The sequence below is a fragment of the Thamnophis sirtalis genome, unplaced genomic scaffold (assembly GCF_051295495.1).
Source record: "Thamnophis sirtalis isolate CommonGarterSnake01/CBP01778 unplaced genomic scaffold, rThaSir2_p1.2 scaffold_3, whole genome shotgun sequence".
Lineage (NCBI taxonomy): Eukaryota > Metazoa > Chordata > Lepidosauria > Squamata > Natricidae > Thamnophis > Thamnophis sirtalis.
The window spans coordinates 37,536,376-37,564,020 of NW_028261383.1; the positions used below are offsets into that span (position 1 = coordinate 37,536,376).

At 42.6% G+C, this 27,645-nt stretch overlaps 1 protein-coding gene across 1 annotated transcript in view; it reads left to right on the forward strand.

Moving 5' to 3' along the window:
• The window catches only part of QARS1 (glutaminyl-tRNA synthetase 1), a 38,630-nt gene extending 16,864 nt beyond the window's left edge, over window positions 1–21,766 (forward strand). The window contains exons 9-24 of the mRNA XM_087708719.1: window positions 348–433; window positions 1,784–1,870; window positions 2,219–2,318; window positions 3,221–3,299; window positions 3,507–3,615; window positions 5,199–5,329; window positions 6,164–6,256; window positions 7,698–7,835; window positions 7,941–8,028; window positions 10,395–10,541; window positions 10,685–10,789; window positions 13,491–13,583; window positions 16,468–16,595; window positions 17,149–17,215; window positions 20,062–20,187; window positions 21,520–21,766. Coding sequence (XP_087564845.1) covers window positions 348–433; window positions 1,784–1,870; window positions 2,219–2,318; window positions 3,221–3,299; window positions 3,507–3,615; window positions 5,199–5,329; window positions 6,164–6,256; window positions 7,698–7,835; window positions 7,941–8,028; window positions 10,395–10,541; window positions 10,685–10,789; window positions 13,491–13,583; window positions 16,468–16,595; window positions 17,149–17,215; window positions 20,062–20,187; window positions 21,520–21,570 — 1,628 coding nt within the window. The 3' untranslated portion in view covers window positions 21,571–21,766. The remainder of the gene's footprint in view (window positions 1–347; window positions 434–1,783; window positions 1,871–2,218; window positions 2,319–3,220; window positions 3,300–3,506; window positions 3,616–5,198; window positions 5,330–6,163; window positions 6,257–7,697; window positions 7,836–7,940; window positions 8,029–10,394; window positions 10,542–10,684; window positions 10,790–13,490; window positions 13,584–16,467; window positions 16,596–17,148; window positions 17,216–20,061; window positions 20,188–21,519) is intronic.
• The last annotated feature ends 5,879 nt before the right edge of the window (window positions 21,767–27,645 follow it).

The window sequence follows — 27,645 nt, forward strand, 5'->3', positions numbered from 1 at the left end:
ACTGGAGAAAGTCTCAAAAGAGACCCTCCCTAGTTCTCTGGAAAGTAAAGACAAGGAAATAGGGAAGTGCTTACAGACTTGGCAAGATTTTGTTACTCTAATCTTACAATACAAGCAGTGTTGGTATTTATGGTTTGGTTTCCTGCCAGGACTACCTTGAAAGGTTGACATTTAGTCACTGTCAAGCCTTCAGCCAAGAATTTTGAGTGGATTAAATATGGACATTGGACAGGTAATTTGGTAGGGCTGCGTTTATTAGGGCACAGTTGCATTTATTGCAAAATAATCCTGCATTCACTGACCATGTTTTACTCTTCTGAGTTCAAGTGTGTTCTCTGCCTTTCCAGGTGAGAACTATAAAACTGAAGGCTACATCGTTACACCTAATACCATGAATCTGTTGAAGAAGCATTTAGAGATCACAGGTGGACAGGTGAGTGAGAGGCAGGCAGAGATCCTCTGGAGAGCCTGATTTTCGTACAATCACTGATCACTTAAACTACCAGTCTAAAAATGGAAGTTTTAAAAAAGGAGCTAAATGTTTTGACATGTAAAAAGTGTTAATTCTAAGTGCTTTAAAGTAAAACGCTTAAAATGTATACGTATATAAAAATGGCAGTGTGTGTGTGTATGTGTGTGTGTGTTCTCCAGCATAACTCTGGAACACCTCGAGCAATTTCAACCAAACTTGGTACACAGATGACTTACTCTCTGGAGAAAAATACTGTGGAGGGTAAGACACCCCTCGGTGTGTGTGTGTATGTGTGTGTGTGTTCTGGCATGCAGGTGGCACAAAGAGCCCAGCTCTCCTTGCCGGCCAGCTAATTTTTGGGTCTCTGCCACACATGCGTGGGGGGGAGCGCAGGGGGTGCAGCGCAAGCCTCCCCCCCCCCCCCGTAACCCATTTTTGCTCCCTGGAGGTTGCAGGGAGGCCTACTAGGTCCAAAATAGGGCACAGATGTCATGCGCGCAGGGGTTGGGGTCACGCAGGGTGTGTTTGTTACACGACACTATAGATATCATTCATTTCTTTTCCTGTCTAATACAGGATTAAGAAAAATAAATACCCTGGCAACACCGGGTTATCAGCTAGTATCAATTAAATAGCTCCATTGCAGGTGATTAATTATATATTAATAAGCTATATTTAACCAAACAGAAGGCAATCCTGGATTTAAGATGAATCCCCTTCCCTTAAGATGATTGGACAGAGAAGACTAAAAGGAATAAACATACTGGTGTACTTCCTCGGATTGAGCTTTTGGGAGAAGGGAAGGGCAGCGCCTTTCCATGTCTCAGCAGGGGGGAATAGCAGCTGGATTGATTGTTAGGTTTGGAGAGGAAGAATGGTTGTGAAGCAGTGTTCCTTCAAATATTATGGCCCCAAACTGTGAAGATTCCCCAACTAAAGAGCCACTTTGCTGTAGTGGTTAAGAATCAGGCTAGAAACCGGGAAAATGTGAGGTCTATTCCCACCGTAATCACAAAGCCAACTGCGTGACCTTTGGCCATTCACTCTTAGTTCTTGGAACGAAGGCTGGAGCAAACCACTTCCAAAAAAAGCCTTGCCAAAAAACTTTAGGGAGTTGTCCACAAAGGTGCTGGGAGTAGAAAAAAGGACGGATTGAAAGGAGCACACAAATACCTGCACACACATTTAAAATAAATTGTGAAGAGTGGTATAGAGTAATGCCAATAGTTTATTAAGGTGGGATTTGTGTAGAGATTCTGTAGTTATAAATCTTTGAATCTTTGTTGACATAATCGAAATGTGTTTGCCTAGGTCCGTACACGATTCCCTCCTGAACCCAATGGCATTCTGCACATCGGTCACGCCAAGGCTATCAATTTCAATTTTGGCTTTGCCAAGGTGAGACACTTGAGCCTCTTTCCACACTCTGAACTGCTGGTGTGTTTGGAATATTCCTCTTTTTATTGAGTTGGGAGGGTGGGATTTATCCTGGCAGACGCTCATGACCACCTCATTGATGTAATGTACCTCTCCCAGAAGTGTGAGCAAATCATAGCTCAGACATAGAAGGTAATCTTTGTTGGATGTAAATCCCAATTTATTTGTTTGGTGATTTTATTGAGGTATTGTTTTTCCAGTGGTGCTCTAATCTTGCTGTCATTTAGGAAGAAAAAGAAGTTTTTTGATGAACTAGAGGATTAAGTGTGCTGTTTAATTCCTTTCTCTCCACCCCACCCCCAAAACCAGGCAAACGGTGGAATTTGCTTCCTGCGTTATGACGACACAAACCCTGAAAAAGAAGAGGAGAAGTATTTTACGGGCATCCTAGACATAGTGGAGTGGCTAGGTATGCGTGCTCAGGGAAAAGGAGGTGGAGGTGCTCAGTGGGGGAAAAGGCTTCATTTGCTGGATGGGCCTAAGGTTGAAATGGCAAGAAAACTGTTAAGGTGTATAGAGCCAATAGATAATGGAAATAGGAGGAGTTCCAGCAGCAACAGTAGTAATGGTACTAGTAGTGTTTGTAGCAATGAGAGTAGGAACTGAAGCAGGAGACAAGGATATAATGAAAAAAGAAAGCATCCTGAATATGTTAAAGCATTCAGCAGCTTTAAATGGGAGGAGTGTTAAGGTAATGTTGATTTAATAGTGGACCAGCTGCTGTAAAGCTGTAAACTGAGATGATGAAATTAGAATGAGTCAGCAGGGTTACTGCCACTTTAAGAAGCTATCTATATAAAGAGAGGCCCTGGGAGGGCGGTTACTCTCTCCGTGTGTGCTTCTGTGTTATGGTTGAATATTGATTGATTGCCTGGCTTTGCTGTGTGTGTGTGTGTGTATGTGTATGCTTTGTGTACTGTATTTTGTTCCTGGGTTGTTTCAAAATAGTAGTCACACTGTGCACACTCTGACAAAAAACCTCTTGGCTTTTCCAGAGGCTGTGGAAGGCTGCCATACTTTACACCGGAAGTAGGGAACTATGGCCCTATGCTGGCTCAGGAATTCTGAGAGTTGAAGTCCACACAAGTCATAAAAGGGCCATAGTTCCCTACCCCTGTTTTACACCAGGCTTTCAGGCTTATGTGCAGTAATTGAGGGTGGCTACTTTTGTATTGGTGGCGTTTTCATGGGAGTCTTTTTTTTTGGGGGGGGGGGATAGCAATTTCTTGAAAAGCCTTGAATTTGCCTTTTCTATTATAATGTGACTGATCAAACAAGGCCTTATCACATTTTAGTATTGTTTTCCTTTAGGATACACTCCGTATGCAGTGACGCATGCTTCTGACTACTTTGATGAGTTGTATGCCTTGGCAGTGGATCTCGTTAGAAGGTGAGGAGGCCCAAGTAGCATAAAAATGCTGGAAAATTGCCCATCTAATTTGTCCATGTACTCCCCCAAAGTGTCCTTTGTTCTAATCTTCCCTTTTTTTTTTACAGAGGGGATTATGGAAAGTCTTACTGTAATGCATGGTCCTTCCTTACTGCCCAGATCATACTCCTTGTCTCTGTAGTTGATGTCTTTTTTCCTCCTTCCCAGAGGCCATGCTTATGTTTGCCACCAGAAGGTGGAAGAAATCAAAGGACACAATCCACCCCCTTCTCCATGGCGAGACCGGCCGATTGAAGAGTCTCTCTTTCTTTTTGAGGTACAGTGTGTGCATCCACTAAGATGGCCTGTCCATCAAGAAAAAGCATGGGTCTCCTGCTTGAGCAGAGGGTTGAACTAGATGACCTACAAGGTCCCTCCCAACCAGAGGTGGTATTCAGCAGGTTCTGACTAGTTCTGGAGAACCGGTAGCGGGAATTTTGAGTAGTTTGGAGAACCAGTAAATAACACCGCTGGCTGGCCCTGCCCCAATCTATTCTCTGCCTCCAGAGTCCCAGCTGATCGGGAGGGAATGGATTTTTTTCCAGTAGCCTTCCCCTGTCATGCCCACCAAGCCATGCCCACAGAACTAGTAGTAAAAAAATTTGAATCCCACCACTGCTTCCAACCCTGTTATTCTAAACCCAGGGTCCTGAATGTCCAGGGCTTCTCAGAATGAGTCTTAAGACGGGTCAATATGTTTGCAGGAGTTACTTAGAGCTGGGTTATCAACTTCTTTGTTTTTCATGTTTTATCATCTCCTGTTTCTGACCGTCCTGTTTATTTATTATCTCTTTATTTTTATTTTTTATAAACTCAAGATAGCGAATATACTTATTCTTCTATTTTCCACACAACAACACCTCTGTTAGGTGAGTTGTGCTAAGAGGGAAGGACTGGCTGAAAATCACTCAGCAGGCTTTCAGGCCTAAGGCTAAGGCTAATGCCTAAGAACTCAGTCTCCTAGTGATTGGCCCAAAGTCACCCTGTCAACTTTCATGCCTAAGTCAGGATTAGAACTCTTGGTCTCCTGGTTTGTAGCTTGGTTCCTTAACTACCAGACCAAACTGGCTCTTAGTTGGGGAATCTTCACAATTTGGAGCTACGATATTTGAAGGAACGCTGCTGCACAACTATTTTTCACAACCATTATCCTGTACTATCTGATGAAGTCTCCGAAAAAAAATGTAGAAGGGCTTTCAGAAATCAATAGCATTGTTATGTACACATGTTCTTTTCTCCTTTCTGTGATCGTATTTACTGCCCTGGTATTTTTAGTGGCCCCCTTTTTTCATGTGTCCTTCTGCCAGTCCTCTTTCCTTGCCCCAAAGTGTCATATTCTTTGAAGCATCACTTTCTAGCACTGCAATCAAATATATCAACTTACATTCATTTTGGTTGCATGATACTGATTCTATTCACAGGGTGGTGTATATTTTGGAAGTTGATTACACTGATCAGATCAGAGAAATTATAGCCTGTGAGGTGTCTGGAGCATTCAGTTTTGGTGGTCCTCAGAATCTTTCGAGAACACAACACTGACATTTGATGACAAATTAGTTTATCTATCTATCTATCCATCCATCCATCCATCCATCCATCCATCCATCCATCCATCCATCCTACCACAGGATAATTCTGGGTGGGGCTATGATTGTACTTTTTAAAAAAAATAAAAGCTAAAATATAAAATATTTTGCCCAACCTCCTGTTTTGTGCCACCTTTTGCCACCCTCTTTAGACACCTGTCTATCATAGCTGCTTCTAGAGAAGATGATTCTCTAGATCATCGCGATACCGCTCTATAAGAGGTTTTCCTGTCTTGAGTGATTTGAAACTCTGGTATGTGTTATGCTTCTTCAGGACATGCGCAAAGGAAAGTTTGGAGAGGGAGAGGCCACGTTGCGCATGAAGATGGTGATGGAGGATGGAAAAATGGACCCTGTTGCTTATCGCATTAAATATACACCACACCACCGCAGTGGTGACAAATGGTATGTGGGGATAGATGTCTAGTGTGGTCATTTTTGGGACTGGGATTGGATAGTGTGGAAGTTTTCTTTCTGACTAGCAAAGTGAGGTAGTTGTCCTTGTTCTCATTGGGTTGGATCTGCTCCAGTGCTTAATCTTGGGCTCCGGCTTCAGAGGTACTAAGCCTTTGGTGTTATTGCTGGAGTCTGGAATTTGCGGAACAAGTTGCCTGCTGCTCCCAACATCTTTGGGATTCCTCTGATGGGAGCATTGCCTCCCACCACTTCCAGGATAAGTACAATTTTTGCACATAAAAAATTAAGTTAAAATTGTAGAAAGGAAAGTGCTATGAAAGCATTTTAAGGATAATGCAGGTAGTCCTCAAATTACAACCACAGTTGAGCTAAAATTTTACATTGTTAAGTGTTGTTAATTGGGTTTTGCCCCATTTTACAACCTTTCTTGCCACAGTTGTTAAGTGAATCACTGCAGTTGGTAAATTACAGTTGTTAAGTCAATCTGGCTTCCCCACTGACTTTGCTTGTCAGAAGGCTGCAAAAGGTGATGACGTCACCCTGGGACAGTGCAACCGTCATAAGTAGGAACCAGTTGCCAAACTCCTGAATTTTGATCGCGTGACTGTGGGGATGCTTGCAAAGGTCGTAAGTGTGAAAAACAGTCATAAGTAACTGTTGTGTTGTAACTTTGAATGGTCACTAAATGAATGGTTGCCAGTCAAGGACGATCTGCAATGACCAACAATGCTACAGAAGTATTCCTAGGAGGATCTGATGATTGTTTTGCGGAAGCCCCTGAGAGCTTTGGAAGTGAGCTTTTGGTTTTCTCTGGCTTCACAGGTGCATTTATCCTACCTATGACTATACACATTGCCTTTGTGACTCACTGGAGAACATTACTCACTCACTCTGCACCAAAGAGTTTCAAGCCAGGTAAGACTATGCTCTTTGAAAGGGTCCCTTATCTCGAGGTTGGGGGAATCTAATTCCCTTCAAATATTGTTCATCTTCTATCAGATGGTAGCATGGCTCATGGGGAAGGACGAAAAGAGTTGTGGTCCATCAGTCACTTCTCTTCTTTCCTGCCTTTTCCTATAGCCGTGAGGGTGAACCGGTGGAACGCCAAGCCATATTTGCTGGCAAGGCAGCCTTCAGCTCCGGCGTGCATGCGCCCCCTGGCCAGCTGATTTTCAACCTTCTGGAGGGCTGGGGGAGGCTGTTTTCACCCTCCCTGGGCTTCAGGAAAGCCTCCGGAGCCTAGAGAGGGTGAAAAACAGGCCCAACATCCCAACTGGAAGTTTGGGAATGAACTTCCGGTTGGCCCATTGGGCCTGTTTTTTGCTCTCCCCAGGCTGCGGAAGCTTTCCTGAAGCCTAGGGAGGGTGAAAATAGCCTTCCCCAGCCTTCCGGAAGGCTGAAAATCAGCTGGCCAGCACGTGCATGCGCGCCAGAGCTGAGAGCTGCCGAGGGCTGCCTTGCCAGCAAATATGGCTCTGCGTGCCACTTGTGGGAGGGCCAGGGGAGGCTGTTTTCGCCCTCCTCAGGCTTCAGGAAAGCCTCCAGAGCCTGGAGAGGGTGAAAATTCCCCCCTGTGTGGAGGTCTCTCAAGCATGCGCAAAGGGGTAGGCACGCACCCAGTTTTGGCACCCCCTTTAAAAAAAGAATAGCCATCACTGTCCTATAGACAGAAGTACTGCCAAAGGTTTAGGAGGTTTCCACTTATGTATATAGAATCTTTGAGTTCCCTGAACATAAGCAGAATTTACCATTTAATGTTTCTTATCCAGAGAATTCTATTTCTTAGTTTTAATGAACCTTAAACAATTGTCTAGGTCTCAACTTCGGTCATTTGGGTTCTTGCTCCTGGGCCCCTCAAAACAAAGATCTCTTACTTGAAAACATATGCAGACAGTCCCCAGGTTAAGAATGAGTTCCAATCCTAACTCTCTTCAACTCAGATTTGTATGTAAGTTGGAACTTGTAAATACGAATGCAGTGCCAATTACTAAAAATGGTGGACGATGTTCTCTTCCCTCGAGCCAACAAATTACTCAATGTTTCCACGAACCACTGAAAACAGGCTGCATATTAAATATGCATGGCTTCAGCAGTTTGTAAAAACTTTGCGTAGCTTCAGCAGTTCATTGGCTCAAGGAAGGACAGCGCTATCCACCAGCCTGTCCGAGTAGGTAGGTAGACAGTAAGTAGAAGCTGATTTTCTTAACCGGGGAAGTGTCGGTACCATAGAAGCCCGGACAAAATTCATAAGACTGAAAATCACAAAATTTCATAGCTCACGTTAGCCTGAAAATGGAATCAATCCTACTTCTTGGATGTGACCTCTTATATAAGTCATTTTCCTCTTTCCTGTTAGACGTTCTTCCTATTTCTGGCTCTGCAATGCCTTGGATGTGTACTGCCCAGTGCAGTGGGAATACGGACGCCTCAATCTCGTTTACACGGTGGTCTCGAAACGTAAAATCATCCGCCTGGTTGAGGCAGGGGCTGTCAGGTGAGAGGGAGGGTTTGATTGTGTTTGGGTGTGTTTTGGTGAGGGCAGAGTTCAGCAGAATTAAGAAGGTTCAGTCATTACATTTGTTGCTTGTTGGCATTCCAGGGACTGGGATGACCCAAGACTTTTTACTTTGACTGCTCTTCGCCGCCGAGGCTTTCCACCGGAGGCGATCAACAACTTCTGTGCAAAGGTAAAGATCCTATGTTCAGCCAGTGGTCTGTCAGGTGTCTTAACTGTGGGCTGGGATATTAACACAGAGAGAGACCCTGATCTCAATCCTTACAGTTCACTTGTACATTGGCTTCATGAACTCAATTCATTTGCCTCTTGATTTAATGGACATTGTTTCAACCTGGATGATCGATCCCTAACTGCTTGATTGAGTTCTTGAAGACCCACAACTACGTCATCAGTGATAATATTTAGCATATTTGTCTTTTGTCGGCCCCTTCTTTAATTGACTTCTAGGAACCCAGTTGCACTGGGAAACAGTGGGAACAGCAGGATGCATTGAAAAATGTTCCTACTTTTAGATGTCACAAAAATGGATGGCATTGGAACGGGGGCGGGGGGGGGGGCAGGGAGGGCATTCTGTAATCTGATTTCTAGATTCTTCTTCAAGTAGCCAGTCTGAATTGAAGAGAAATTTCTTCTGATAATAGAACTGTGTGCCACTTCTGAGTGTCCTACTTGGAGAAGAAAAGAGGGAAGAGATGTCCATGCCCACATCCCCAGCTTATGACCTTCAAAAAATTCTTTCTATAGACAGCCTTTTCCAACTAGCGCATGCCAGATCTTCTAGAACCGTGATGGGGAACCTAAGGCACTTGTGCCACAGGTGGCACTCGGAGTGCAGGCATGCGAACCCTCACCCCAGCTCAGCTCCACTGCGCTCCTCCTGCCAGCCAGCTGATTTTCGGGTCTCTGCTATGCATGTGCAGGGGGTGGGGCACATGCGGGAGATGCGCACGCATAGGTGCTGGGGGGGGTGTTTCACACGCATGGGCAGGAGAGCGAGGTGGGGCAGTGCGTGTTGCCCCTGGGGCACTGTTTTTGGTTGACGGAGGCTTTAGGGAAGCCTGCTAGGCCCAAAACACCGTGTGTGCATTGTATTATGGGTGTGGGCACGCACACACAAACTTTTGGTATATGACAACAAAAAGATTAGCCATCACTGTTCTAGAATATTGTTTCTTCAACTATGGCCATCATAGCCAATGATACTAGGTTAGGAACAATTGTCCAAGGCAGTGTGATCCTAGAAAAAGGGAGGGAGGCAGAGAGAGAGGAAAAAAACAACACTCGCCTTAGAATTTGGAACTGATTAATACAGTTGAAAGTTACTAAGCAACCCCAAGGGGCAATTTTTCTTTCTTTCTTTCTCTATTCCACTTCTGTCAGCCTCAGTCATAAATGTTGACTCTCCAGACACTGAATCACATACTCGGGAACTTACTTCCAGCAGACAGATATGATATGATACAGACAGATTAGTTACTTTATTGCAGAGAAAATAAAAGCCATATCTACTTACAAATTCTCCCCACCCGAAGAGCTTGGAAATAAGGCTGTTTCGAGATACATCTGTTTCCATGACTAAATCCTAGGCCTTTTTCTCTCACCGTTTTAAAACAATGGGAATTTGGGCGTGCCGTTTCCAGCTTGAAATCGGACAACATCTGCTTTGGATTTTGTTCTGACCCAGGCTTCACAAAATCATGAAGCAGACTCCTTGTCCCGACAAAAGCCCCTTTTTATTAAGCTAATGTGAATTCCTCTCATTCACATCCAGCAAAGTCCCAGTCCCAGCAAACAGTCTTTCAAGGGTGAAGGTACAACCACAGACCTTATCAGGCTTGGAGAGCTGCTAGGCTGATATCTTCCAAACGCAATGCTGTACAAGAAAATTCTTGGCAAGGAGTCTCTGAGAGTCACGAACAAATCTTCACACTAATTAAATGAACAAATTGTCTCCTGCAAACTCCCCTCCCCTTTCACTCCTCTTTATTCCCCTATGGGAGGGGCCTGTCTACCTGTGCCTTTACTCCTGAGTTGGCCCTTGTTCCTTAGCTGTTCTTTTCTCCTGGCAGCTCTGCACATGCACACATCAGGAACAGGCTCCAGCTGTTCTTCTGCCTCACTGATTTCCGCCTCCGAAGGCAGCTGATAACTGTCGGACGGCCCTGGCCCCCTCTCTGCCTCTGATGCAAAGCCCTCATCAGAGCCTTCCCCAGACTCCAGCACTGGCCCATGTCCCCCCCCCTGCCTCTCACTGTCTGAGTCTGCCACCAGATCTGCTAGCTGCTGGCGGGCCACAGCAGATTTCTAAAAACAGTTTTGTCTGACACTGGATCTCTCCTTGTCCGCTTCAATCTTAATGTCCTCTTCCCAATTATCCTTAAGCAAGGGCAAAGGGGATACTCCACAGCAACACATGACAAGAACATGTTGCGAATGTAGCTCCTGGAAACCTCCTCCAAGCTGCTTGTTGGTACATTTCCTGAAGCTAACATAACACTCCTGAAGCTTCTTTGGCTGACTCCGCCTTCCCAACAGGTGGGTGTAACGGTTGCCCAGTGCACCATGGAGCCTCATATGCTGGAAGCTTGTGTACGGGAAGTGCTGAACGAGCAGGCGCCTCGTGTCATGGCTGTCCTGGAACCACTACGGGTGACCATCACTAATTTTCCAGCACCACACAAAGTAAGCCAAACTGATCCGATGGGGTGGGATGGCGTGGATAAAACAAAAGATCTATCCTGCTTGCCTCTTGGGTGGGTGTGGGGGTCTGGGGTTTAACCTTCATGGCTATGGAACTCACTGGAGTGCTTCTGTCTTCCTGCTAGAACATAATCATCCGTGTGCCCAATTTCCCTGCTGACGAGACCAAAGGCTTCCATGAAGTCCCATTCCAGCCAACCCTCTACATTGAGCAAAGTGACTTCCGAGAGGTGAGCCCAATAGAAAGACACTACAAGTTATGGAAGAGGAGGATGTTTGTTTTTAATTTAGAATTGGGAACGGCGAGCTACGGCAAAATGGAAGGCATGTTCACCAGCTCAGCACCCATTACTTGGCTAGAAGTTGGATTTGATCAGTGGCTTACTTTGATCCTGTCTAAGTCCATATCTTATCCACTCCTTTTTTAAGAATGGCTCTTCACATGCCACCTGAAAGCTAAAAAAAAATGTGTATTTTAAATAGTCATCATTCACAGCTTATTCATAGCCTCTGAAGCCCTTTTCATGCAGGCATTCTTGGAGCTTCTATGGCCGTGTTGGTGAACCTATGACATGCGTGCCGGAAGTGGCACATAGAGACATTTCACCTGGGACGTGTGGCCTCGCTGGCTCATGTTCCTGTGCATGCATGCACACCAGCCGGCTGGCCATCACACATGCACACGCCAGTACCTGAACGTCTGGGTTTCCATTGCATGCATGCGTGACAGCCAGCTGTTCGTCGGGCGTGCATCCATGCTGGAAACCAGAAGTTTGGGTGCCACTGTGCACATGTGCTCTGGAACACTGCTCTTCCAGGTTTTGGGGCTCTTGCGTGCACGAAGACAAGCAAGTCCGCGTTCCAGATGGGATGGTTCTGAATGCCATTTCCGGCACACAGGTCGGCACACAATGACATAAAGGTTAGCTATCACTGTCCTAAGGACTCAAAGGAGAGACGACTCCACTTAAATGCCCTCATCTGTGTGCTTTCATTTTATAAATCTTACCCTGTTTAAGCAGCAGAGCCTCAAAGGAATTTCAACTGGCGTTCGGCTGAATAAAAGTAGTGCTTCCCACATAACCACAGACACAGTTTAAATGAGGGACATGAGTAGAATTTCATTCTGATCTCAAAGACCGAAATGGTGTGTAAGGAGGGGGATGCTTGGAGAATGCAGGGGGACAGTACTAGCACACACAGCCCCTTCTGCATTCTGAAGAACGTCTAAAAAGCCATAGATCTGCTGTTTGCCATCCCCTTTGTTGTTTCTTGCCTGATATTGTTACCTGGATAAGAGCCATGCCCGCACTGCGGATTAATTCATTTCTCCTTGATGAAACGCTGGCTCTTACAATTTGCAGTGTACTTGGTTCTGGCCCTGGCGGGTTTCCGTTTTCAGATATTTGAAAGAGACTCGTGATTGTGTTTATGATGCCAGAACAGCAAGATTATTATTTGAATGACAGGATCAAAGAGTTCTAAGAAGCCTTGTTGGACTGCTTCCTGCTTGACGCAAGGTTTTAGATCTAGAGCATCTTCAACAGATGGTTCTGCTTTTAAGTCTCCTGGGAAATCACTTCTATTGTCTAACTGCTCTGACTCAACTTATTCTCACATTTATTTATTTGTTTAATTGTTTATTTGTTTGTTTGTTTGCCTTTTAGTGAGAAGTATACATATAACCACAACAAAAATAGCCACAATGGTTATATGTGCATATATGGTTATGCATGTAACCACAACAAAAAAAGCCTGCTGAATATACTGTAGCTTCTTTGGGTTTTCTTCTCCCAAAGTCATTCTAGACTAGATGTTTCAAACTCAAGAGTGCTTAGAACTGGCTCATGGGGCTCCCTGTAAACAGCGAATGACCAACCCACGGTGCCTCTGACAGCGAAAATGGAGATCAGGAGGGGCCAGCTGAAAATGGAGCTTGGGAGCCTGTTTTCTCTGGCAGAGTGCTCAAACCACCACAAGCACCCCCCAACACAAGTTACATTAAGCTGGTCATGCCCACCCTGGCCACATTTCTCCCCCCCCCGACCCACTCACCACCCCTCCCCCCCCCCGAGGTCAAACACAACTCTGTTGAGGCCCTCATGCCACACTGTTAATGAGCTGCCAAATAAATTGGGGTCTTGCAGCCTGTTATTTTGAAAGTGGCTTGGCACCTACTTTATGGATGTGACTTTAGTATAAGAACATATTTAAAAAGAGGCCTCCCCCATTTTCTCACTCCCTTCCCTTTTAGGCTTCTTTCTCTAGAAATCTCCCTCCCACCATTCTTTCTAACTTCCATTCAAAAAGAAAAAAAACCACGATATCAATGCATCTGTCTACCTTTGAAACTGGAGACAACTGCATGCTGTATTAGCTGGAGTACAGACTTGTATAAATTCTTAATCATGCTAAGGGAACATCCAGTTATTCTGCCATCATATTAACCGTATTCACTTCCATCAGTTGCTATCAGAAATAACCACAGCTGGTGGTTGAACTGGTTAAACCAGTGATGGCGAACCTATGGCACGTTTGCCAGAGGTGGCATGCAGAGCCCTATCTGTGGGCACGTGTGCCATTGCCTGCTGCTTTTCTGGTTTCCAGCACATGCATGTGCACTGGCCAACTGATCTTCACATGTGCCAGAGTCCCAGAAACCCGAAGACCAGCTGGCACATGCGCAAGCGCGTGCCGGAAACCCAAAGAACAGGTGGCCGGCACATGCATGCGCACCAGCCAGCTGGTCTTTTGAGTTTCCGGCACCCTGGAATGCGTGTTCTGGTTTGGACACTCGGTGCCGAAAAGTTCACCATCACATGGTTAAACCATCCTCTGTCCCCTGAGTAATTGAAGTGAACTGGGAGGCTTTCTTCTGGCCCAGGGATCTTCATTTGATCCTTGCTGATGTTCATATTTTCTCTCTGACAGGTTCCAGATAAAGGCTACAAGCGGTTAGCACTGGGCCAGCCAGTGGGTTTGAGGCACACTGGCTACGTCATTGCTGTTCAGAATATCATTAAGGTGAGTAGAGATCACAGCATCTTCTAAGAGACCACCAGTTCCATTTCTGTAGACTAGGACAGAGTGGTCAGTTTTTCCTGACCTGAAGGCCATTAATGGATCAGAGGGTGCATATAGCAATAGCACTTAGACTTATATACCACTTCACAGTGCTTTGCAGCCCTCTCTAAGTGGTTTATAGAATCAGCCTATTGCCCCCTAACAATATGGGGCCCTCACTATATCCACCTTGGAAGGATGGAAGGATGAGTCAACCTTGAGCCTGGTGAGATTTGATCTGCCAAACTGCTGGCAGCCAGTGATCAGCAGAAGTAGCCTGCAGTACTGCACTCTAACCACTGCGCCATACGCGGCTCGTATCCATGTGAATGACATAAACTAAGCCTGGTTGCCTAATGTATGGGTTTCTGGATGCTTAGATGCTTTTTACAGGTAATTCTTGACCAATCGTTTAATGGCTGTTCAAAGTAATGATGGACCCCTTCCCCCAAAGGTAATTATGACCTTTTCCCCATCCCCACTCTTTTGGTCACATGACTACATTTTAGCTGCTGAATAACCAGCCTGCATTTACCGCCATTCGCAACGTCCTGCTATTACATGATCCCAATTTATAATGTTTTTGCTGAAAACCAGCACTTACTTCCAGTTTTTGGCAAAACACCTCATAATGAATAATTAATTCTCTTAACGACCTTGGCATTCACTTAATGACCACGAGTTAACAACCATGGTGATAGGTGTAATGACTGCCACAAAAAGTTTATCAAATCGGGTTGGTCACATTATGATCTACTTTATGACTGTCATCAGTTATGACCATAATGGGCATGTCTCCATTAAGGATTACCTGTATTGTTTGTCTAATTTAAATGCAAACTGTTTAGAATAATTCTAGAGTTGGGCAGCTTAAATCTGTGAAATAAATACATTTGTGCATACATTGGCACATTATTAATGCCCAACAATATTAATAATTAGAGTCAGTGAAAATTCCCGTTGTTGTACTAAAAGGAGAGTATTCATTTGCAGGGCTTGAGGGGCTATTGAATAATGACAACTCTAGATGGTTACAATTCTGGAGAGGCTCCTCACTTGCGTTGTGTTCCATGTTCCTTCCTTCAGCTGAATATTTTGCCTCTGAGTTTAAGAAAAAAGAAAACGGATGTTGCCACTGCTTTCTCAAATACATAAAAAGATCTTACATAATACATTATTATGTATTATGTACATAATAATGACACAGTGGCTCAGTGGCTAAGATGCTGAGCTTGTTAATCAGAAAGTTTGGTGGTTCGAATCCCTAGCCGCAATGTAACGGAATGAGCTCCCGTTACTTGTCCCAGCTTTTGCCTACGTAGCAGCCAACCTAGCAGTTCGAAAGCATGTAAAAATGCAAGTAGAAAAATAGGGATCTTCGGCGTTTAGTCATGCCGGCCACATGACCTTGGAGACGTCTTCAGACAGCGCTGGCTCTTCAGCTGTGAAATGGAGATGAACACTGCCCCCTAGAGTCGGGAATGACTAGCACATATGTGCAAGGGGAACCTTTACCTTTTAATACATTATTTCAAGGAAAATAGTAGGGCTTTTTCGATGGTAACTGCAGTGTAATAAATGAAATACTGTTGAGGCCGAGTTTATAATTTCTGTAGAACATCCTCTTTTTACTCAGATATTCCTGATGTGATGATTGGGATTTAATGATGGTGGTCCTAAATCTATTTCATTTGTTCTGTGTCAGAAAGGATGCTTCAAGTCAAGCAGTAATTTTCATGTGTGTCAGGTGACCTCCCAAGTAATTTGGGGGGAAATCCTGAAATTAGCCACCAGAGTTCTTTTTCTGCGATTCCAAAGAACAAAATGTTGCCTTGGGGAGAAATGTGGAACAAGGGGGAAATACAGATAGTCCTCAACTTATAACCACAATTGGCACTGAAATTTCCAAGATAAGGCGATGAGGATATAAGTCAAGATGGACCCGATTTTATGGCAATTTTTACGGTGATTCTTAAGTAAATCACCATGATATTAAGTGAATCATGCAGTTGTTAAGTGATTTTTGCCGGAAATTATGGTAGCAAAAAAGGTAATTGGTGATCACGCTATGTCAGGACCCTGCAACCAATTGTAAATGTGAGCTGGTTGTCAAGTGCCCAAAATACAATCGTGTGACTACAGGGGTGGTGGTGTGACAGTCATAAATGTGCGTTCAGGCCTTAGGCCGCTTTTTCCCAGCTGTAGTACATTCGAACGATTGTTAAAATGAATGAGTAAGGTGAGGACTACCCGTAACGACTTTTGCCAGATAGTAAATGAAATACGGTAACAAGGAGAACGCCGAACGGTAGATAAATGGCTGAATAAAGTCAAGAAATGTAACTTCTGCATCAGAGTAAAAACAGGTAGAGCTGAATGATTTAGGATTACTTTAGGATTACTTTATTTATATGCCGCCCTTTTCCCTGGGGGGACTCAGGGCGGCTCACAATCCAAGGGGGAGGGGAGTACAAGACAAAAATACACACATAAAACAGTACATCGTTAAAAAAAACGCAACAGTCATACTATTCGGGTGGGGTTGAGATCTTAGCCCCAGGCTTGTCGGGACAGCCAGGTTTTAAGGGCTATGTAGCAAAGGCATAGGGCAGAGGTAGGGAATGATGACCTCTTCCTGACTTGTGGACTTCAACTCCCAGAATTCCTGAGCCAGCATGGAATTCTGGGAGTTGAAGACCACAAGTCATAAAAGGGACATTGTTTCACACACACACACACACACACACACACACACACACACACACACCTACCTGGCATAGGGGAAGAGAGATTGTGAAGCCCGAGATGAAAACAAGAATATCACAACTTCTATATTTATGCCCAGGATACCAATGGACAGGTCAAAGAGGTAGAAGTGACTTGCACGAAGTCAGAAGCAGCAGAGAAGCCCAAGGCCTTTATCCACTGGGTGTCAAATCCTCTTGTGTGTGAGGTTCGCCAGTATGAGCAGCTGTGAGTATTACAGTAGAGGATTGTTAAATTGTTCTTTTTTTGCCCGGGGGGGGGGGGGGGGGAGACATCATATTAGCCTCTTCCTTATGGTCTACAAATTCTATCTGAATTCTGCCCTTGAAGATTCTAATGACGCAGCAGTTAACTTTTCTCTGTCTGAATTTGGGTCTTTCTCTTTCCCAAATTAACTACATATATTTCCCAGTTGTTCTCCGGAAGCTTAGGATTGTCACATGCAAGAAGTAGTTGCTTAGAAGTCTCTTTTTTAAAAAAAAAGTTTTATTTTTATTTATTTGTATATTGCCTTTATTATTTTTACAAATTAGATGGGTGAACATATCCAACACACATTCCTCCTCCTATTTTTTCCACAACAACCACCCTATGAGATGGGTTGGACTGAGAAAGAATGACTAGCCCAAAGTCACCCAGTTGGCTTTCATAGCTAAAGCGAACTCACAGTATCTTGGTTTCTAGCCTAATTCCTTCACCATTAAACTGACTCTCTTTTCCTAATTCCATACTAATAGTGATCTAACTTTTTGACTAACAGGTTCCTGCATAAGAATCCAGAAGACTCCACAGAAGTGCCAGGAGGGTTCCTGAGTGACATCAATCCTGTGAGTTCTGGGCCAAGAACAATTGTTAACACATGGGACTAGAATGGGCAGACTTAAATTAAAGCTAGATTGCTTTTCCTCAGTGCAAAGAAGATAATAAACTGCAATTAAGGAAGTATGATTTTTGTCATTCAAAAAGTAAAACATTGCAACAATTAAAACAAGGGAATCTATGTTTGTAATAAACAAGATTCAAGTATAAAAGTAGAAATGAAAAGAGTTGATTAAAAAAAAAATACTCAAGAAAATTCGAAAGAATGCAGGCTCCAATTAGAAGAGAAGAAAAATTCAATTCGAATCTTACTGAGCGCCAGCAACCATTCTAGGATTATACCGTAGAGTTTGGAAATATTTATTAATTGGAGTGTGCTAATCAAAATGAGTCTGCTTGCTCCTACACCCGTCCTAATTTAAAGTGTATTTCTTTTTTTTAATTAAAAATATTAATTTTTAAAACAAACACAACACATCCTTCTTTACATACTGTAGAAAGTGTATCAGTTGGTTACAAAAAGACTTTAGTGTATCTCTTCCACAGTCAACAAACATAATTCATATTAACTCAAGTATTTTAACTCAGATATTTATACATATTACCATCATCATACCTCCATTTTCATTTGACTATAATTGTTTAAACGTCCTTCATCATAAAATATACCAAGATTTAATACATAACTACATACTGGCATTTCATTTACTATTTCTAAAATCTCCATTAATTCTGAATCCTTATGTCCTATTCTTGCTAAACATCCATAATATTTAATGACAAAAATTTTCTAATCCTCCTTTCCAAATCACTGTTTACAATTTACATATAGTTTCCTTATGTTGTACCCATACCTATATATACGTTGTTATCCTTATCCCTCTTTTATTTAACTATATCTTGTATCATAACATTTTCCTCCTAATAATCAAGACTTTAACTGTATCTTAGTTCTTTTTATTAACCTTTATATATAATCCAAAAGAATTTCTAATCTTCCTTTAATTGGTACCATTCAATATTCATATCCAATTATTACTTATCATAACACTACACATTGTATACATTAGTAACATTATCAATTATTTATTTAACTATATCTATTGTAACTAAATTTCACTAAGTTTAACTAGTTTTAAATTGTGCTCTTCCATCTATCAACCTGTATCTTTCCAGTAGCAAAACAATCTCATATCTTCTGCCATTTGTGGGGTCAGTCCTTTAATCATCTCCTTAATCTTCTGCCATTTGTGGGGTCAGTCCTTTAATCATCTCCTTAATCAACTTTGTATGGACTCCTCTTAGCAACTCCTTGCTTATATAAAATCTTTCATGTAATTTCGATGCCCTTCTTCTGTTTCCTTAATCAGCTTATCTTTGATTGTCAGTAGTGTTATCAATGATACTGCTAATAAAATTTCTCTCTTTAAATCCATAAATTCTTTTATTTTTTCTTCTCTTGTATCTTGCCATCTGGGGTAGATTTCCCCTCCATTTAGTTCCTCTTTCAGTATTCCACTCTTTCCATTTTCAGAAACAAACCAGTCACCATAAATATCAGCAAATTTAATTTCTTTATTCATTTTCCTCTTCAATTTTTAGGGTTTTAACCACCACTTTTTCCACTTGATAAACCTCAACTTCTTCATCATATTTTGCTGTTAGATGCTCTACGTCTTCCAGCTTCTTCTCTATCCTCTCATATGTATTTGATAATTTCTGTATTTCTGAGAATATATTTTGCAGACTTAAAGTTTCTTTCTGCTGTTGAAATTGTACCATTATCTTTAGGTAACCAACACTGCTGCTCTAGCTTGGAAGCTTAATGGGATTAGGCATAGATTCACAATAACTTCTTATTTTCACTTTTCTCTGGTTAAAGATATACTTCAAAGGGACATCTGTATGCTTTTCTTCTTATCACTCTCTATAAATAAGCAGCAAGACCTTGGAGTGTCAAGCCAGGATAATTAGTGAGAAAAACAAGAGAGTTTCGTTTCCAATACAAAAACCTTCCAGCCTACGAGAAGCAGTGATTTTGTTGCAATTTTCTTTGGGGTTTTTTTGTATCTATTTTGTATTTCAAGTTAAAAATGTCCGATTCTTGAATGAGTTAGAAGAACACCCACAATAATGAAAGAGGAGAATTTTGGTCCATAGATTACAAAGAATAATAAAAAAATAGAAGAAGAAAACTTAATCCATTTGTTTTAAAAGGCTTGCATAAATTCCATCCATGAAGATAGCATTTAAAAAGTAAGATAACCCACTGTCCAAAACCATTCCAAATTTAATTCCGCTGCTTATTTCTTCTGTTCTCCAATTTAAATTTTAAGTTTTTTATAGGCAGTCTCTTTTTAAAACGGTAAAAATTCCTCACCAGCTGGAAACACTTTCTCTTTCTGTATCCTTCCGTTTTGGAGCCACCCCAACTTCTTCAGCCTTGGCTGGATTTTTTGTCGCCAGCTTGAATAACTTCTCTTGCATCGATCAGGGACTTTGCGATGTCCCTGAGATCAGCAAGACGTATTCTTCCTGTTCACCATCTCTGCGGGACAGTTTAGGTCCGATTGGACCACCCAGCGGCAAAAGTATCAGCTGCGGTCTCGGAGCATCGAGACCACACGTCCGTATCGTTGTGACGTTGGCTCCTCCCCCTTAAAGTGTATTTCTTGAGAAGTCAGACACACCAATACTGGTGAAGACATGCCAGAATCTTGATATGAAGAGTTAAGGCTTTGAAGAAGTTGTGGATTTTAACTTGTTGGGATGAGGAGCATTAAGCAAATCTGCCAGTGAAGAAAAAGAAGTTATTTTAACTTCAGCATTGCCTTCCTTTTTCCTTCCACTCCAGGACTCCCTTCATGTGATTGAAGAGGCTCTGGTGGATCGGTCTGTATATGGAGCCAAGCCGTTCACCAAATTCCAATTTGAGCGGCTGGGGTACTTTTCACTAGATCCTGACAGCACAAATGCAAAGGTAGGTTCCACAAAGTTGCAAGAGTTGGAGGAGACTTTTCTGATAAAGCAACTTTCTTCTGTGTAGAAGCCAGAAACTAGAAGTAGAATTAGAACTGGAATTCTTTATTGGCCAAGTGTGATTAGACACACAAGGAATTTGTTTCCGATGCATAAGCTCTCAGTGTACATACAATAGTGAAAAGCAACAAAGTTATAATCATAAGAACATAAGGAGATAGGTAATAGGGAAGATGAGAATAATGATGGTAATACTGACTTTTTAGATAGTTTGACAGTGTTGTGGGAATTAGTTGTTTAGCAAAGTGATGGCATGGGGGAGGACTGTCCTTGTGTCTAGTTAGAACAACTAGACACAGGGCAGTGCAGTGCCCTGTAGCATCATTTTGAGGGTATAAGTTTAAACTGTTTATGTCCAAGATGCATGGGGTCTGTAGATATTTTCACACCCCTCTTTGTGGCTTGTGCAATATACAGGTCCTCAAAGGAAGGCAGATTGGTAGCAATTGTTTTTTCTACAGTTCTGATTATCCGTTGAAGTCTGTGTCTGTCTTGATTGGTTCAGTTCAGTTCAGTTCAGTTTATTATATTTATATGCCGCCCTTTCCCCCCGAAGGGGACTCAGGGCGGCTCACAACTCGAACCGAGGAAGGGGGATACAGACAAAAATTTAAAAAACAGCAAGCATAACAATATATAATTTAAAACAGAAATTGGTTGCAGAACCAAACCAGACAGTTATAGAGGTGCAGATGACAGACTCAATAATTCCTCTGTAAAACTATAAGCAGCCCCTTGGGCAGCCTGAGCTTTATAAGTTGGCACAGGAAGAACATTCTTTCTTGTGCTTTTTTGATGACGTTTTTAATGTTAGGTGTCCATTTTAAGTCTTGAGATATGATAGAACCTAGAAACTTGAAGGTCTCTACTGTTGCTACTGTGTTGTCTAGTATTGTGAGTGGTGGTAGTGTAGGAGGGCTTCTCCTAAAATCTACTATCATTTCTACAGTTTTAAACTATGCTGCCACTGTCATTTTTTGCCTGGGCCTAATGGCTCGCTCCCACCAGTACCAAGCAGGGCTCTTGTTCCATCCACACTGAGGCAGCCAGTGAAGCCATCTCTCCCTCATTCTTGTGGGCCAGATGATTACAGTACATTTCTTTTTGGGACCATGGAGCAGATTGATATGGATTATAGACCAATTTTGGCCCATGGGCTGTAGGTTGCTGACCCCCGTTTACAAAGTTTTAGGAACAGGAAGGAAGGGTCATTCTCTAAAATGGACATGAAGATGGAGGAGAGGATACTGATGGCTTCTTGTTTCTCCTACAGCTGGTGTTCAATCGGACAGTGACCTTGAAAGAGGATCCAGGGAAAGCATGATGACGTTTTCCTAACAATTTCTCAACATAGACAAAATTGCTCGGATGTTATTTCTCCCTCTTTCTCTGGAGGGAGAGGGGGGGCATACAGCCCAAGCCCAGTTTTCTACTATAATGCTACTGTTGCCTTAATGCACATCCTGAATACACAATCAATTGCACCAATAATCATCATAATAAAAATGAGCTTGGAGAAATTCTGTGTTGATGATGATAATGGGATGGGAGATTGTGGGTGCAACGGGATAGCAGTCAAGATCATTCAGACAGCCTTTGATGTTCTCCTTTGCATGATCAACTTTCCCATGGCAGAAATAAAAAAAGAGCATTTACACTATACAGGGGTCTGGCAAAAAGGAGTTTGTTCACTCACCTCTTGCAAAGCCGCCAGCCAATTTTAACACTGAGTAAGCCCATTCTCACATTTTCTAATAATCTATTTTACATGTTTTTATTAAAAATAGTTTTCCTATAGTATGATGTGATATATTATTCTCTTTCTTTCCATACTCTTTATCTTCGCTCTCTGTCCACTTTCTCACCATACAGGACCAACTACTTAAATTCAAGAATTAGAAACTGGGAATATTGGAAATTATATCATTAAAATGTAGAGGGGAAATTCCACATTTTAAAAGGATCTTTAGAAACAGCAATGGACAACAACACCCATTCATCCATTTCTTTCTTCAATGTATTCTTAAAAGTTTTTAATATAGAATAGAATAGACCAGAAAATAACAGAATAACAGAGTTGAAAGGGACCTTGGAGATCCTCTAGTCCAACCGCCTGCTCAGGCAGGAACCTTATACCATTTCAGACAAATGGTTGTCCAAACTCTTCTTAAAAACTTCCAGTGTTGGAACACCCACAACTTCTGGAGGCAACTTGTTCCACTGATTAATTGTTCTGTCAGGAAATTTCTCCTTAGTTCTAAGTTGCTTCTCCTCCTAGGGAAGCTAAATTCACTTAACACTGGGTTACCAAATTATCAACTGAAGCAAGATCATAAAATAGGGCAAACTTAACTTAGTTAACAACAGAAATTTTGAGCTCAATTGTAGTCATAAGGACTACCAGTATCTGTTCTTCTAGTTCAATTGACATCTCTTGTGCGACTACAATGTTATGCCCCCCCCCAAAAGAGCACTTGATACAATGAAGGGATTCCAATAAGTCAGAATGTCTGTAGTTCACATTTAGGATTGTTGTGGCATCCTCGGAGTCACATGATCAAACTTTGGGTGCTTGGCAACCGGCATGAATTTACGATGGTTGCAATGTCCTGAGCTCCCAGGATTGTCATTTGGAACCTTCCTTGGGAGCTTCTGGGAAGCAGAGTCAATGGGGGGTGGGGGGGAGAGTCAGATTCACTTAACAACTACATGATTCCGTTAACTAGAGATTTGCTTAACAACAGTGGGGAATGATCATAAAATGGGGCATGGCTCACTTAACTCTTGATTTTGAGCTCAATTGTCATAATTTAAGGTCTACCTGTATTATCAGCTTACTGATGATACCTATCCCCAAACTAATGGATAGCCTTCCCAATTGCCTCATGGCCTCAAATAGATGTTAAAGAGGAGTGATCTATCAGGCCCCACAGGGGTTCTCAGTTGGACCTCTCCCCTCCTGTAAACATTGATCTGAACCATCTGCCCAGAAAGGAGAACTATCACAACAGCGTGCTTGCCCACCCCACGTCTATACCCTACAGTGTCAGCAACCTGCCACTCCCTGTTGCTCAAAATGTCAGAACCGCCAATGTGCGACACCCGCCAGCATGCAATTTATTTTTGACCCCCAGCGGGCCAACCATGGATAAATCCAAGAAAAGTTTCAGAATAAAACAGAACCTTTAATTCAAAGTACATATGCTAATTTTGTGGGCGCTCAGGAAACGGGCATGAGAACAGTTTTGTGGCTCCCAATGTTTTCTGTGGGAAACAGGTCCAAATGGCTCTGGCTGTTTCAGGTTGCCAACCCCTGCCCTGCAGCCAAATCAAAAGGATATCCCAATCAGTGGTGAAACCATCAAAGCATCTGGGAGGACCAGAGCAATTGCACCCCTCTCTTCCTGGCTCTTAACAAAAGATCATTGACAATGCTGCCTGTTCTTTACCTCAATAAAATAAGTTGTTAAAAATCAAACAAAGCCACAACCAACAAACCTGGCAGTTTCCTCTAGTGTAAAAAAATAGAGGGGGGGAGGGGAATTCTCATATACCATAGCTACTGCCAAGAGAGACACAAAGACGACTATTGCTGCTGTGTGTGCATCTTATAAACAAAGCCAAGGATCCCCCAAGGGGCCAATCCGATCAGGAAACCTGCCCAAGCTAACGAAACGAAGACGGTGGGAAGTAAGGAAGGCGGAGGTGTAAGGTCGTGTGGACGAAACAAAAGTACCTCCAACCAGCGCTCAATGCACAAGCAACAATAGTAGGCCTAGATCCTACTCGTATGAATGCCGCAGACAAGCATAACTGATGCGCGAGTGCCCCAAATTTCGCTCTCCTTGCTGCTTCCTTTTGTGTATGCAAGCAGAAGCGATCAGGTGGCGTGGCTCCCCCTGGGAGAAACGCGGAGTGACCTTTTTTCTCCGACAGAAGGATTGAAGCGGTAAGGGAAATGAGCGACAACACCCGGCGACTCATCTGCACGTCTTTAGCGGCTATTCTTCCAGGCTAGATCGCCGCCAGGGCCTGTCCTTCCACCGCTAACCTTTACCCTTCCGCGAAGCGGCGGGGCCCAGAGTTGAACTTGCTCTTTTGCTCGTTCGCGCTCCTCTCGCCCGCCCTCCTCCTCTTCTTCTCCCAGGAATGCTCCATCCCGGGTCACTGCACCTTTAACGCCTTGCACATTTTCTGCTGTGTACAAACACTAAAGTCTAGACGGAAAGTTAGTAACTTTGGGCCCTATTTAAGGTGGACTGGACAGGGTTGCTTAGCCAGCGGGCTGAAAGTGCCGGGCTGTCTTGGCAGCACCGAAGCTACTATCCAAAGTAGACTAGGCATCTCTTGCAAAATCTCACTCCGGCTCCGGTGGTGCTGTGGGCAGAAGACTGAAGCAGAGTCTTTGGGTGGTGCGACCTGTGAAGCATCACCTGTTAAGGATGGCATCATGGGCCACCTTAAGGAGCAGTTGTTGGTGCTGTGAAGTGGGAGGTTGTTAGCGAGCACATGGGGATTTTAAAGCAGCCTGGTGTTGCCTTTAGCTAGGCTGGTCTCTTGGGGGCAAGAGACGAGGGACCCCTTCCTTGAAGGGGTTTTCCTCACTAGCAGGAATGAATGAACATCTGCTGCCAAAGGGCAAAATGTATAGCTGGCATACCTCCGCTTTTGTCCTGAAGAAATCTGGTGGGCCAGGATAGTGAAACAATTAAATTCCTGCAGGAGATATCAGCCTGTGCCAGCATCATCTTCTCCCACAGTATTTGAATGTGTGCTGCAGAGCAGGTCCCCATTCTTTTTTAAAAAACCACTTTGTCTTTAAGAGTAGAATCTGCAGTATGCAAATTCTTTATTGTGTCTTCTAACAGCACTGAGAGGATATTCATAGTTAAGTCAGGGAAAGAGCTGAATGTAGAATGCAGCATGCATGAAAAGTAATTTTGAGTATATGCCATCCCTCCAAAATACCTTGTTATCCATTTCCCTTTAATGTTCTGTCTGATAGGCTAATAAATTAATCCCAAGAAAAAAAGGAGTTTGCATTCTTTGGCTAAACAATTTTTGTTTTTAAATGGAAAGGCCAACCTTTGGTTAAGCTTATTAATTTCTCAGTGCTGGTATCAGATCTCTTTTCTGTGGTCAATCACTGGATTTTGCTTAGGGAAGATGTTTCCAGAAAAACAGCTGTGGTGCAATTATGTATCTGAACTGCAGCTTTTGGGATATGGAATATATGTACTTTTTAATAAGGTTGCGTTCCTGCATTTGACAGCTTGAGTCTTTTGGGCATTACTAATGATTTGGTTTTCTGCAGTTGGTTCAAAATTCTCTACAAAGCCCGTATTGCTGCCCAAATTTCTGAGATTAAAAAAATGTTACAAATGGCTCAATTAGGCTCACATGGGAGATACCCTGAGGTAAGTTTGCTGAGGGGGAAGTTTTTCTTTTCAAGAAAAAAGGGAAAAGAAATGCTTAGAAATTCTGTGCTAATTTCTCCTTTGTGATGTAGAATTTATTTGGCTACCTTGCAAATTTCCCCATTCCCCTGTATTAAGAGTGTTAGAAATGGTACTATGGTAAGACTGTAATCCTACCTACCCAGTTTCCAGATGTTTTGTAAATTGTACTTTGTATTTAACATGAGCTGCATCCTACATCTGGATGTTTTTTTTTATTAGCATGCATTTCAAATGACCAAGTGGGCTTCCTGTAATTGCTAATAATATTATAAAAAGGGAGGAACATTTTAAATTGTATGTAAACAAAGATGAACACACCGCCTTTTAACCTGTTAATTGATATATTTTGTTATGCCTGAGGACAGGTTATGTTAAACATTAACTTAGGAGAAATGTAGTATTATAAAAGTTCCCAAAAAACTGTAAAAAAGTTTTCCTTTTTTTGTACAGGTATCCTTTCATTTCTCAGTCAGTTAGAATGTGGCCTAGTGAGATAGCCCTTCTAAGATGCCTCTGTATGTTGCTCCAATTAGTAATTACCATAATGGAATGTTTCTCAAACATGAGAACTATATTTCTAAATCTTTTGACAAGGCTGTTCCTTTTTTGCCTACTAGAAAGTTTTTGCTCCCTCTCTACTCCCAGTGAGTTTCATGCACTTATCAATGATGTCCATTTATTCTGGCTTACTTTTTTTTTATAAATGGGGTTAGACCTGATGGTTACCTCTGTGAATTTAAGTTCCCATATTATAATCACAACAAAGGAATCACATCAATTATGTCTGAAGCAACCACAAATCTTTGGGCTATCAGATTTTAGCACAGGAATAAGAACTTTTGACTGTGTAAATTTTCCTAAGCAGAATTTCTCTTTGAACTCCTGTAGATTGTTTTCTTAGTGCTGCTGAAATCTATTATAATGCTTCAGAACAGACACAACTTCAGTGAAAATTGCTGATTGGAAGGTAATTTGCCAGAGTGGAAACAGCAGACTTTACCATTTCTTTCACTCCCAAATTGTAATTCATCTTAAAAGCATCACTCTGCTCTGCAATTACATTGCCAATATTAATATGCATATAGTATCTTGCTCATGGATTACAAATGTGGAGCTTTTCTTGGATGGCAAATCAATAGAAATATTCAAAATATTGAGTATGACACAGATAAAATATGAGCTCTGTTAGCCTTTAGTAGAGGTGTTAGAACAACTCCAGAAATTGTAGGTTGCTGGAACAGGATGTTGAAGCCAAGTGCTTTTTCATAAGAAATCCAATTCACTATAAAATTGTAATAGGCAGTGTACAGTGTTTAGCCTCTCCAGAGGGGAGAAGTTCTTTTTATGATTCTTCCAATCACTCGACTTCAAACACGTCATAGAATTTTTATCATTAACTTCCATGGTGGCAAGTGGGTATTTTGAGAAAGTGTTTTGTAGAAACTTTCTGCAAAATTCTTAGTATTACAATTTGATGTTCCACAGACTGGAAAAAGCGAAAAACCCCAGGGCCACTTATACTACGGGTTGAATTTCTTGTGCGAGAGGTAGTATTTTATTTTTAGGTGTGTTCACAATGCATACGAGAAAATGTTGCAATACATGGAAGTAATCACGAAGAGGACACCTGTCTAGGGCAGAATAGAATGACCACATCGAGAAATAAAATACTCTCAAATCTAGGATTTATGAGGAGAGAGGAGGAAGCGAGAAGAACCAATAAGCTTAACGACAGAGGGGCTACAATCAGCTTCCCGCAAAAGCTTTTTGTCCTTTAAACTTACTCCCACCTCTCCTCGTTGCGCGTCCCTCAACCCCCCCCCCCGCACCTCCTCCCACCGCAGGAGCTCGTCCACTTTAAGGCAAGGGGCGTGGTTCGGTCTGTAGGTCTCGCGCGGCTTGGAGGCGGTGCTGTCGCGAGCTTCAAGGCGGCCGCCGAT